We start from the raw sequence: 12,100 nt of genomic DNA, 5'->3' as shown, positions 1-12,100 counted from the left end.
CTACCAAGATCGAGGCATGAACAATATGGAAGAGAAGTGGGAAAACCAAAATGGATTTGAGCATTCTGGTTGAATAAAGAGGTCTAGGTTTTATTAATACTAGGCGAATACCTGCGCGTTGCGCAGAAACACCTATATAGTTGATGTCTTTACAAATATATGTTTTTTAAATATAAAATATATGTTTTTTAAATATAACAATAACGTTGTTGTTAAATTTGATACAATAATTTGTATATACTAAATTGATATAATATATTGATTATATTTGAATTATATGATAATATATACATTTATTGTAACTTTATAATCTCAATCGTTTAAATGACTTCTACCCGCGAGTTACACATGAATAAAATTAAATATAATATATGATTTGATGTTATTTATAGTTGTTTTTATTGTTAATTAATTTTTTAAAATTTATTTGCTTAATGTTTTAATTTCTATCATTATAATTATTTAAAACATCAAACATTGTTTTTTATTTTAAAGGCAACAATATAATCATTTATATAGAGTTGTTTTTAACTATTGTTATTGTAAGTTATTTTAAGCTACTTATTTGGAAACTTTTAACGATTATTAAAACACATTTAAGAAATATTTTAGTTAAATTGAGATTACAATTTAGTTTTTGCTTTTATCATTACAATTTATCACTTTTAACTATTTACAAAATATTCCTTAGTTTTTTAAATGGAACTGAAATTTATATTTGAGTTGACATTGTAATGCACAGAAACATCTATATAGTTGAAGTCTTTACAAATTTATATTTTTTAAATATAACACTAACATTGTTTTTAAATTTGATATAATAATTTGTATATTAATTTGATATAATATATTGATTATTTTGAATTATATGATAATATATACATCTATTATAACATCATAATCTCAATCGCTTGAATGACTTCTACTCGCGAGTTACACATCAATAAAATTAAATATTATATATGGTTTAATATTATTTGTAGTTGTTGTTATTGTTAACTAATTTTTTAAAATTTATTTGCTTAATGTTTTAATTTTTATCATTATAACTATTTAAAACATCAAAAAAAATTTATTTTAAAGGTAACAATATAATTATTTATATAGAGTTATTTTTAACTATTGTTATTATAAGTTATTTTAAGCTACTTATTTGAAAATTTTTTAACGATTATAAAAATATATTTAGGAAATATTTTAGTTAAACTGATATTACAATTTAGTTTTTGCATTTATCACTATAATTTATCACTTTTAACTATTTATAAAATATTATTTGGTTTTTTTAGTGGAACTGAAATTTATATTTAATTTGACACTGTAATGTTATATTTAAATTAACAAATTAAGTATTTTGTCCAAATTGTTCAAAAGTTGTAGCTTTAAACTAATAATGGTTAACATGCAACAACATTTTAAATCTAATAAATTAAGTATAATATGTTAAAATTTAAAGACATAACTTTATAAATAGAAGTAAAGATATTATTTTAAAATTGAAATTTAGTCTATTTATGATTACAGTTTAGGTTTGATATTTATTTAACCTTATTAACCAACTTACAATCATTATTAGAAAGACACTACAATTTATCACTTTTAACTATTTAAAAATTAGTTTTTGGGTTGTTTAAGTTAAATAAAATTTATATTTAAGTTGAGCGTATAATGTTATATTTTAATTAATAATTTAAGTATTTTATACAAATTGTTCAAAAATTATACATTTAAAATGATAATGGTTTACATCCAACAATATATTAAAACTAATAAATTAAGTATAATATGTTAAAAGTTAAAAAAAAAAATAATTTTATAAGTAGAAGTAAAGATATTATTTTAATATTGAAATTTAATTTATATATGATTACACTTTAGATTTGATATTTATTTAACCTAATTACCAAATTATAATTATTATTATAAAGAAATTGAAAAGTCATGAGAGTTTCAAATAAATGTGGTGAAAGGAAAAAGAATGGAGGTTTCAAATACATGAGATTCAAGAAAAAATACTAGCTTTATATTTATAATTTGTTCCTTCCGTAAAAGGGATTTTCATTTTGTCTCTATTAATAGTAGTAAGCAATCGCATACGCACGTTCAGAAATATAATATCTAACGATTTTATCAGTTTATGTTTGTCTTTTGAAAACAAATTAGCTGGAATAGCTCAGTTGGTTAGAGCGTGTGGCTGTTAACCACAAGGTCGGAGGTTCAACCCCTCCTTCTAGCGATTCAATTGAGTTTGTGTTTGTTTTTTTAAGTCAAACAACTATTTGAATTATTAATTATAACATCATCCAATTACAAATGTAAGAAAGAGTGTTTCTTATTTGACTAACTATAAACCAAACACATAAACCACAACAACCTTCAACTCTCTCTTTCTCTATCTTATCCCCCATTGTTCATTCTCTTTCTTCTGAAAACAAAAAGAAACCCATTAATTTCACAAGATCCCACATACATTTGGCCCAAAAATACTTGCATAACATGATAAAGTTAAAAACTTTAAAGATCTTTATTAGTCACACCTTGTTGTGTCTCTCAAGAAGACGATGATTCCAACAGATTTTGAATGTCTTTCTGTTTAAAATCAAAGAAACAATTCAAGAATTCAATAACCAAAATTCCCAAATATAAAAAAGTGGAAATACTTTTGGATTTTTTTGAATACTAACCTCGAATTCAAGAGGAGGGGTTTTAGGGGCATATCTTTGGATAACTTTTCCTTGTTTGTTAACTAAAAACTTTGTGAAATTCCATTTGATGCCATCAACCAAGAATCCACCTTTTTCTGATTTTAGAAACTTGTATAGGGGTGATGCATTGTTCCCATTAACCTCAACCTACATTGATCCAAGAATGTTTCTTTTAAATTTACGAATTCGTCCCTCTATCCGATAAAAAATGTAACAATTTCTTGAGATATCAAAACACCTTGTCAAATATTGGGAACTCGGCTTTAAATTTAGTGCACACTGTATCCTGAATTTCCTCATTTGTCCCTGGTTCTTGCCAAAGAAATTGGTTGCAAGGAAAAGCCAAGATTTCAAAATCTGCCAACAATATGAAAAGTCAAATAATCAAAACCATGAAAAAGTCAAAGTAAAAAAGTAAATATGAATCTACTTCATGCACAATACCATAAACATACCTTGATTTTTGTATTTTTGGTACAATATATTCAATTCTTTGTAGTTTGACTCAGTCAATCCACTGTTGAAATAAACAAATGATTATATATTAAAATTAGTCAAAAAATAGTTGCGTTTTGTAATTATTGAATAATGAATGGATTCATTAATTGAAGTGTATTTTGAACTTCAGAAAATGCAAAGTCAACCTTAGACTCTGCAAATTCATATTTTAACAATATTTAAAATAACATAGTTAACAATTCTTTCTTGAATACAAATACAAATTCTTTTCTTCAACACAAAAGGAACTAAATCTTGTTGATTTAGAAGTAAAAGATGACTAATTTTCCCTCAAAAGTCAAATATGGAATGTAGATGGTGATAATAATAATAGTCTTAAAGTCGAAATACAATAATACATATTAAATAAAATATGAGATAAAATCCATGTGGATACCCTCAACTACCATCCATCTGTTTTAATTATAATTTATAAACATCATGGTGAACATGGGCACAATAAATACAGCCAAAATGATGCGATATCTTCAAGAACTAAATCAAGAATTTCTATACCAATCTATGAACCAAAAAATCATCAATCTCATCGAATCAAGATATACTTCACCTTTTTTTTTTAATAAAATGTTTTTATGAGGGCAATTCATCAAGTATCATATAGCCTTTGAACCAAGATCTTTACAAAATATCACATATAAAACACAAAACAGTTTCTATTTAATGGCTACTAACAAGTTTCAAATCAATAAACTCTACAATATCGACAAACATATAAGAGAATTGAGCTATTTTGAAGCGGAAATTGAAGTTCTTTACCATTTTGATGCAACGTTGACAATCAAGAGAACCTTCCCACTGTAAGAGCTCAAAGGCACCTCATTTCCACGAATATCCTGAAACATCGAATTTCGTCAGAAGCTTTAAATAAAACCCATAAAAATTGAGAAGAAAATGAATCAAATATATATTCCTTCCATTCAAAGGGGAATAAAGAGATAAAGTTTAAATTTTTTGAATCCAAATCTAGTAATTTCATATAAACCGAACTGCATTGATACGTGAGGCCTGTTATATGGTTTAAATCGATTGTCATATACCCATCAAATTTGTAGGAACTGATCATCAATTTTGAAGTTGAAATTGAGTTGGTTTGGCCTACGCAACCAGGAATTGTTGGATATTTAGAGAAAACGAAAACCATGAAAACCCAAAATCAGATATCGTGTTTTTTTAAGAACAACAGGAATATCGCCATATCGGAATGAAGAGAAGTGATTTTACCTTAACAGTAAAGTCGTGAACGGATTTGGGGGTTTCTTGAGTCATGTTTAGGGTGATGGAAGAAGACGGGTGTCTATAAAACAAGACGAAGGCGAGACCAACAAGGAAAAAAGGTGTCAAATTCGTGACTGTCGTAGACGCCATTGATAGTCAGTTCCCGTATGCTTTTTATAAACAGAAATTGTGAGTTGTGACAAACTCGTTGATGGTCAGTTCGTGTGCGCTTTTACCAAGTTTAGGTGTTGTTGCGAAAATTTTCAATTATTTATTTATTTTTTTATTTGAAAATGACATACGTAAATCGCAGGGGCGTATAAAAAATATATATAATTATGAAATATGTACGCAATAAAAAAAATAAGATAAGGTAACTTCGCATTATTGATTATATTGAAATGTTTAAAAAAATAAAACATAATGTCTGACTATAAAAGTTTAGGTGTTGTTACGAAAATTTTCAATTTTTTATTTGAAACTAGATTATGACATGCGTAAAACGTGGGGACGTATAAAGAATACATATAAAATTATAAAAAGTCAACACAATAAAAAATAAGATAAAGTAACATAAATAAATTTTGTGTTATTGATTATATTAAAATGTCTAAAAATATAAAAAGAAATGTCTAATTATCTATAATTATTGAATGACCTTTTATAAACAATATTTTTTGTTTTATTGGTTGGATGACCTTCTTCTTCACATATGAGTACCTTCAAACATTTTTTACTTGTCACGCGATAAACAACTACATACATATATTGACCATGAATAAAGACGAGTCTACACAAATACAATCTAATAGTTGATAATGACCGGCATTGACTCTTGTTAATGAACATAGAAAAACCAACAGCTACGGGGAATTTTCTCTGCTGAAAATGAAATGAGATTCTTTTATCAGACAATATTAACTTCATGCGAGGTATGTAAATAGTCTCATTGAAGAATCTACCAGCTATAATTCGTGCCTCAGTGACATGTTTTCCAAGCCTAACTATTTGTAATATCGTACTATTATATAGACCTTTGGTTTGGTCAGTTGGATTAGGTGTCTAAGCACATAACTATAATTTATATAAACTTAAATTGATGGTAACACAGTCCTTTTGGGTTGCCCTCAAACCTAGCAATTGGACATGATATTTTTTTTGGAGAGAAAGAGGTTGATTATTATTTGATTAATAAATTGAAATAAATAATTTATTAATATATTATGAAAATAATTTATTAATTAGAAATAGTAATATTTGATTAATAATTAATAAGAAATTAATTGGAATTAATTTCGGGATTAATAGAATTAGCTGAAAGTACAAGGTCTAAAGTGTAATTGTTCAATAGTTGAACAAAAGTCACCAGAACCTTCCACACATAGGGTTGACGGTTTCTAGAGGCCTTTAGGGTTTCTAGAATTATCTTTGGAGGATAATTAGGAAGCTAGATAATTACCAATTCAAGATAATATTATTACACACATAAATTTCATCTAAATACATTCTATAGCTTATTAAAATATAGTTTATACTCTAAATTGATGATTTGAGAATATTTTAGCATCACTACAAAATTGTCCTAGTTTTATTACATTCCAATCAATGACTTTGACTTTTCTAACACATCTCGTATGCTTTAGTTATCATTCTTAACATCCTACCATCTTGAAAGTTAAACTTTTGAGATGTTACAAAAGTAACATTTTTAAAGATGTCTCTTTTAAAAAAAATCATCATACTTTAAATTCTTGTAAATATAGAAAATTACACATATAATAACAAACATCACATAATACATATATCAACAAAAACACACAATGGAAATAAGAGATTTTATATGTATATGTGCTCAAAATACTATATACTCACCTTATTTTCTTCTCTCCATCATCCTTTTGTCATTTAAAGGGTCTACTTATTTGTTAGAAGTATCAAATAAGTATAATACATAAGCAACCCTTTTAAGAAGCAAGATTGGCAATTTAATACATTAAAAGCCTCGTGAGGATTGTCCTAAGTTTATACATACCATAAGTGAAAATGAGGATAAAGTCTTTACATCTTAAAGTGGGTAAGATCTTGGTACCATATGGTATAGCCATACCATAGGCCATATGGATCGAAAAATATCGAGCACGACCGTATACACATACTTCATATTCATACTTTCTATTTGAAAATTATATAGGATGGGAAATTTTCTATCAAGATCATACATCTCATCGTATGGGTTGGGAAGGCTCTAAAGAAAACTAAACCAAACGTTTTAGTGTTCCCTTTGAATAAGGCAAACTGTATAGGTCAGTAAACACAAGTATACACTCGTATTCAAGGTCGTAAAAGCGTGAAAGACTCATGACAAGTTGGTACCATGCATTATCGTCTTCCTAAGATATAAGGGCATCATGTATGGTCTAGGGATCTCTCCATGCATACCATACCATTTCACCATGTCCCAAAAAAAAAAGTCAAGGTTTTCCATAGGAAAAACTCACTTTTAACATTAGAACCCACCTATGAAATTGTTTGATTTTATTTGTTTTGATTAAAATCAAAACATATATGTCAAAAACATTATTGTAACAATTAAATCTCATCATTTAATCCATTAAAACCTCACCCAATTCTTAATTTCATTATTTTCACCATTAATGAATTATCGACACCATAAACGTTAAAATAATTGATCAAAATGATACCTTAAGTTTATAAGCACCATTAATTTAAGTTTAAACACATTGGATATAAATTTATTTATATTGTTTGGTTAATTTTTATAAGGCACCACATTGTTCTCTCATTTTCTTCTTAAACCCATTATAGTGGCTAATAAATTTTTTTAAGAGAGCTTAACTCAAAAACTTATTTCCTTTTTTCACATTTTGAACATAAACTATATTTTAAGAGTAATTACACCTTAAGGTTAAATCTTACATAGGTTACTCCCAAATTAGCCGTGTAAATTACAATTAAGCCCCAATTATTTGAAAATGATAACATATTAGTCCATAATAGAAAATGGAAATAGCCATAATACTATATAACTTTATTTCATTAACTTGAAAAGTCTCAAAATCCATTCTTCTTGTAAAACACTTACTCCCGATATATACCAATTTAATTATTGATTAAGTAAAGATAAATATTAAATTGTAAAACATATACTTCAGACATTCATCATGTTGTAAAACATTTATAGTCCAACTTTTATTTTTAACAATAAGGTCCATATATTTGTACTTTCTTGCGAAGATGGTCATTGGTTCATGTGAAATGACTAGTATACACTGTTGATTTCTTTTTTCCTTTCCTTTTCTTTAAGTAATTTGTAATCAAGAACAACTAAAATAGACATCCCATCATACCCCCACCCTATACTCTCTCCCACATCTCTAACATTATTTTGTTCATAATAACTTATTCTCCTAAATCAAAGTCGTGAATCTACATTATTCACTTCTGTCTCTAATTTCATGTCGAAAAAATAACAAAAAATGTCAATCGGGGAGGAAACAACAGATTTGACGACGACATCATCATGATATCACATACCTCGATGCATGTTCTTGATGTTCTTGCTTTTGTGTCCCGGGAATCCTCGTTGGTGGCAACAAGAGGTATTGTTGGTTGAGAAATGGAAGTAAAGAGAAATAGAGACATGTAAGGCCTCTATGTTTCATGTTGAGTTTCATGGAGGTAGGGTTATATCCCAACCATTTTCCATTTTCTAGTGGTCAAACAAAAAAAAACAAGAGAAAAAAAAGGAAAACTAGGACTAAAGAAACATAAAGAGACAAGTTTTATTGTGGGAAATTTCTGACCCAAAAGTACTTATACACGTTACCTTTCTAGAATTGTAACCCTTACTTAGATTTCCAATAAAGGTTGTATTGAATGATGAGTTTCATGCATAACTTTACCGATGTATGTTGCTTATGATGATGTAAGAGAGAACTTGAGAAGAGAGAGGGACGAATACCACTTTCATTTTCCAGTTCATATGCATTATTGTTGGGACGAGAAAAGAAGACAAACTTGGAATCAATTTTTTTGATGAAAAGTTTCGAGAACTCAAGTGACTGACGACATAGAGCAAAATGATGAATGATAGGAATAAAATATGCAAAGGAAATGTAAATATGAAGGGAAAAATATGTTAGAAAACTACCACCTTTGTCCTTACTTTGATATAACATGCTTGCTAAAATATTCCATGACAATGGTGACCACGTTGTTGCGAAAGATATCGAGGAGAAAAGGAATCATAAGTCTAAACTTCAAAGCAATCGTTCACTATTTTGAATATTGATGATGAGATTTACCAATGAGACAATGAGAGTTGAAACAATAATACTTCATCGAAGAGAAGGGCAGACAAAGTGAATGGGGGGGGGGGGGGGGAGATATATATATATATATATATATATATATATATATATATATATATATATATATATATATATATATATATATATATATATATATATATATATATATATATATATATATATAGAGAGAGAGAGAGAGAGAGAGAGAAAGATGTATGCGTCCATTTAGGGATGAGCATCGGAACCGAACCGGGAACTGAACTTGGTGGAAAATAGGAACTGAACCGGACCGCCGGTTCTACCGGTTTCGGTTCCTACCGGTTCTTGCCAGGTCTTCAATGTTGGAACTAGACCTGACAATGGGGCGGGTTTGGAGCGAATCGACCTTGATCCAAACCCTTTTAACAAATTTCAAAATCCGATCCAAATCCGCTCCGTAACCCGCAGGGTTTTGAATAATCAAGTTCATACCCTTATCCACCGAATCAACGAATATCTAAACCGCCCCGTTACCCATAGGTTTTTTGAATTATCAAACACATTTTACTTAATTCATAAAATAATATTTCTTAAATAAAACAAATGTTGGTTTAGAAAACACATTACGTACTCGAGGACTTCCGATTGGAAATAAAAGTCACTATTATAGTAACTTGTAATTTATTTTTTACTGTCAATTGTAGTGATAGATAATAGCAATGACAAACTTTCTTTCAATTGATGAATGAATTTATTGATTTATGAATAAAATATGATGATTGTTTGATGAAATATAAATGAAATAACATCATAATTCTTTGTAGAAGACTGGAAGTCTAGAAGTCGACACCTCGATTTTACTTATAAATAGTTTGGACTTTGGCATTTTCCTTTTGGACTTTCGACTGGAATTAAAATTAAACTTTAAGAAATATAAAATATAAACCAATAATTCAAAATTTATACGGGGCGAGTTATAAACGGAGCGGATCAGTGAAGATCCATACCCGACCCTTTTAATAAAAGGGTTAGCGGGTATGGGTCGTTAACGGGTAAACAAATCAAAAACTATACTCCAAACCCATATAATTTTTAAGGGTTTGGATCGGATCAGGGTCAAAACCCGCTCCATTGACAGGCCTAGTTGGAACCGGTCCTCGAGAGATAACAACATATTTTGAGAAATATTTCGGTTACAGTTTCGGTTTTGTCGGTTCTACCAGTTCAAAAAATCCACAAGAATACCTTTCTGGTCCCGGTCTGATCGGTTCTATCCGGTTCCGGTTTCGGTACCAGTTTCAGTTCCGGTACCTGTTATGGCTGATTCCCTAGTCCAAATGCTCATCCATACGTCCATCTGTATATTATTTAATAAGATAAAAAAAAATAAAAACAAATTACTTAACAGCGCAATAGTCAATTTAGGTCAAATTTATAACAAAGTAAAACTATTGGGACCACAACCGTAATAACACCCATGTCCAAGGACCATAAGGTTAATTGTTTTTGGAAGTATGCAACTTTTGGACAAAGACCATTACTTGGATAGGGAATGTCTAAAGAGTAAGGAGTCGAACTGTAAATTATAAAGATCGAGGACTAGAATTTAAACATAGCTATTACTTGAGAGACTATTTTGTAATCATCACCTCATTCTCTTGCGGGCAGCTTTCTCTACCATGGCTTCCATGTATACACCGCCACCAAAACCCTAACAACGCCGCCGCCGGCTCTACTAAGGCGTTAAACCACCGCCGGCTACTATTGAGGCCGATAAAAATCGCCACACTCTCGTGTGGACATCTTATCACTCTACAATGGATCCTACATCCACACACAACCACAAAAACCCTAGCACATCCGACGCCTCCCTGAAATCTGCTCCGGAGGACGAATACCTCGCGTGTTCTACTTATCTATCTCGTCAACAAATTCTGCGACGACGATCGCACCACCTGAAGCAACTGACGAAATGTTACCGTGACCAATACTGGGGACTTATGGAGGAACTTAGAGTTAAGCACAGGGAATACGTGTGGAAATTCGGTAGGAATCCGTTCCAAGAGGAGCCTAATCAAGACGATAAAGATAATGTCAAAGAGGAGGAACTCAAAGACGCAATTGACGACGGAATTGTCGAATCCGGCGATGGAGACGGCAAAAGCAATGGCTTGATCTGTACTTCCAGTGGATGTACTCTGAAGGCCATGATTTTGACCAAATTTTGTCGTCTCCATATCCTATCAGACCCGAAGCAACAACTCTACAAACCTTGCGAGTATGTCTCTAAAAGGTACGTTTCCTTCTGTTTTTCAATGCCCATAAGGCTTCAATCTTATGCAGTTTGAGTAGATTGAGGAATTAGTGTTCTTAATTCTAATTTGGTTACCAATTTCTTTGTATTTTAGCGGACAAGATGCAAATGCGATATGTGGGAAGCCTGCACTACGCTCAATGGTGCCTTCTCTATGCAGTGGTCACTTCCAGCTTGCTCAAGAACATGTCATTCGTGCCTTGAGAAAGGCAGGGCTTGACATTACTTCTACAACGAATATTGCTCCAAAATTACATGTTGTTGTGGCTGAATATGTTCGAGAGATTCAGGAAAGAAGGAGGATTGCTTCAAGGGTGAATAGGAAAAAGATCGTGCCTAAGGTTGAAACTGAGCTGACTGCAGATAGGTAATCAATCATATTATCATACAGAGGTTTTGCAGTGTTTTGGACTTTGGTAGTGTACAGAAGTTTAAAGCATAGTTGTAAATCAGATCTTATTGGTGGGTAAATGTTGAATGAAAAAATGGTTTGGCAATTGGCAGATGAAAGTTGCAAATTTGATGAAAAAGTGTCAGGTTTTAACTCTATCTTCTTTGCACATATTATAATTGGTTGAGTATGGTTTATTGATTATGTGGTTATTATCTACTAGTTATCTCGTATGTACATGATTATGGAATTAAGTGTCGAATTAGTGATGATGAATGACCAAGTTTTAGGTATTGTTTGGTATGGTAGAATTAATGTAATGATTCATTCTATTAGATTGAGAGAAAAGTTGTTTGTTTTTGTGAGATGTAATGGGATGGAGGTGCAAACATTATCTCAAGAGGAAAGGAGCCCCTCTACGATGATCGGATTGGTATAATTGCCTGTCTTTTAAAAAAAAAAGGTTTCAATTTTTCATTTCCATTAGAACCCAATTTAATTTGCTTTTGGTCTTAAATGGTGTCTACACTTATTTCTATGCATTATGGACCACCAAAATCTATTTTTATATTTTACTTGTTAAATTAGGTAATTTGGAAAATGCTACTCGGGTGAGCGGGTTAGCGGTAAGCTTCAATGCTTCATA

The 12,100-nt window shown here is 30.3% G+C and overlaps 2 protein-coding genes and 1 non-coding gene across 3 annotated transcripts; 2 read left to right on the top strand and 1 right to left on the bottom strand.

Moving 5' to 3' along the window:
* Positions 1–2,162: 2,162 nt before the first annotated feature.
* TRNAN-GUU (transfer RNA asparagine (anticodon GUU)) lies at positions 2,163–2,236 on the top strand. Its single transcript has one exon. It is a non-coding gene; the product is annotated as a tRNA-Asn (tRNA).
* A 301-nt stretch (positions 2,237–2,537) lies between these two features.
* On the bottom strand, positions 2,538–4,665 carry LOC111891248 (probable glutathione peroxidase 2). Its single transcript, XM_023887319.3, has 6 exons — positions 4,446–4,665; positions 3,981–4,057; positions 3,161–3,222; positions 2,944–3,062; positions 2,685–2,852; positions 2,538–2,589 (listed from the first exon to the last, which is right to left on the bottom strand). Exons 1-6 carry the CDS (start codon positions 4,587–4,589, stop codon positions 2,551–2,553), a joined length of 609 nt encoding a protein of 202 aa, XP_023743087.1. The 5' UTR covers positions 4,590–4,665; the 3' UTR covers positions 2,538–2,550.
* Positions 4,666–10,387: 5,722 nt separating this feature from the next.
* On the top strand, positions 10,388–11,560 carry LOC111891236 (uncharacterized). The gene is made up of 2 exons (XM_023887305.3): positions 10,388–11,042; positions 11,158–11,560. The coding sequence occupies exons 1-2, from the start codon at positions 10,567–10,569 to the stop codon at positions 11,432–11,434; spliced, it is 753 nt and encodes a 250-aa protein (XP_023743073.1). The 5' UTR covers positions 10,388–10,566; the 3' UTR covers positions 11,435–11,560.
* Positions 11,561–12,100: the final 540 nt, after the last annotated feature.

Source organism: Lactuca sativa, chromosome 6, assembly GCF_002870075.4.
Source record: "Lactuca sativa cultivar Salinas chromosome 6, Lsat_Salinas_v11, whole genome shotgun sequence".
Taxonomy (NCBI): Eukaryota; Viridiplantae; Streptophyta; class Magnoliopsida; order Asterales; family Asteraceae; genus Lactuca; species Lactuca sativa.
This window is presented reverse-complemented; position numbering and strand designations above follow the sequence as displayed.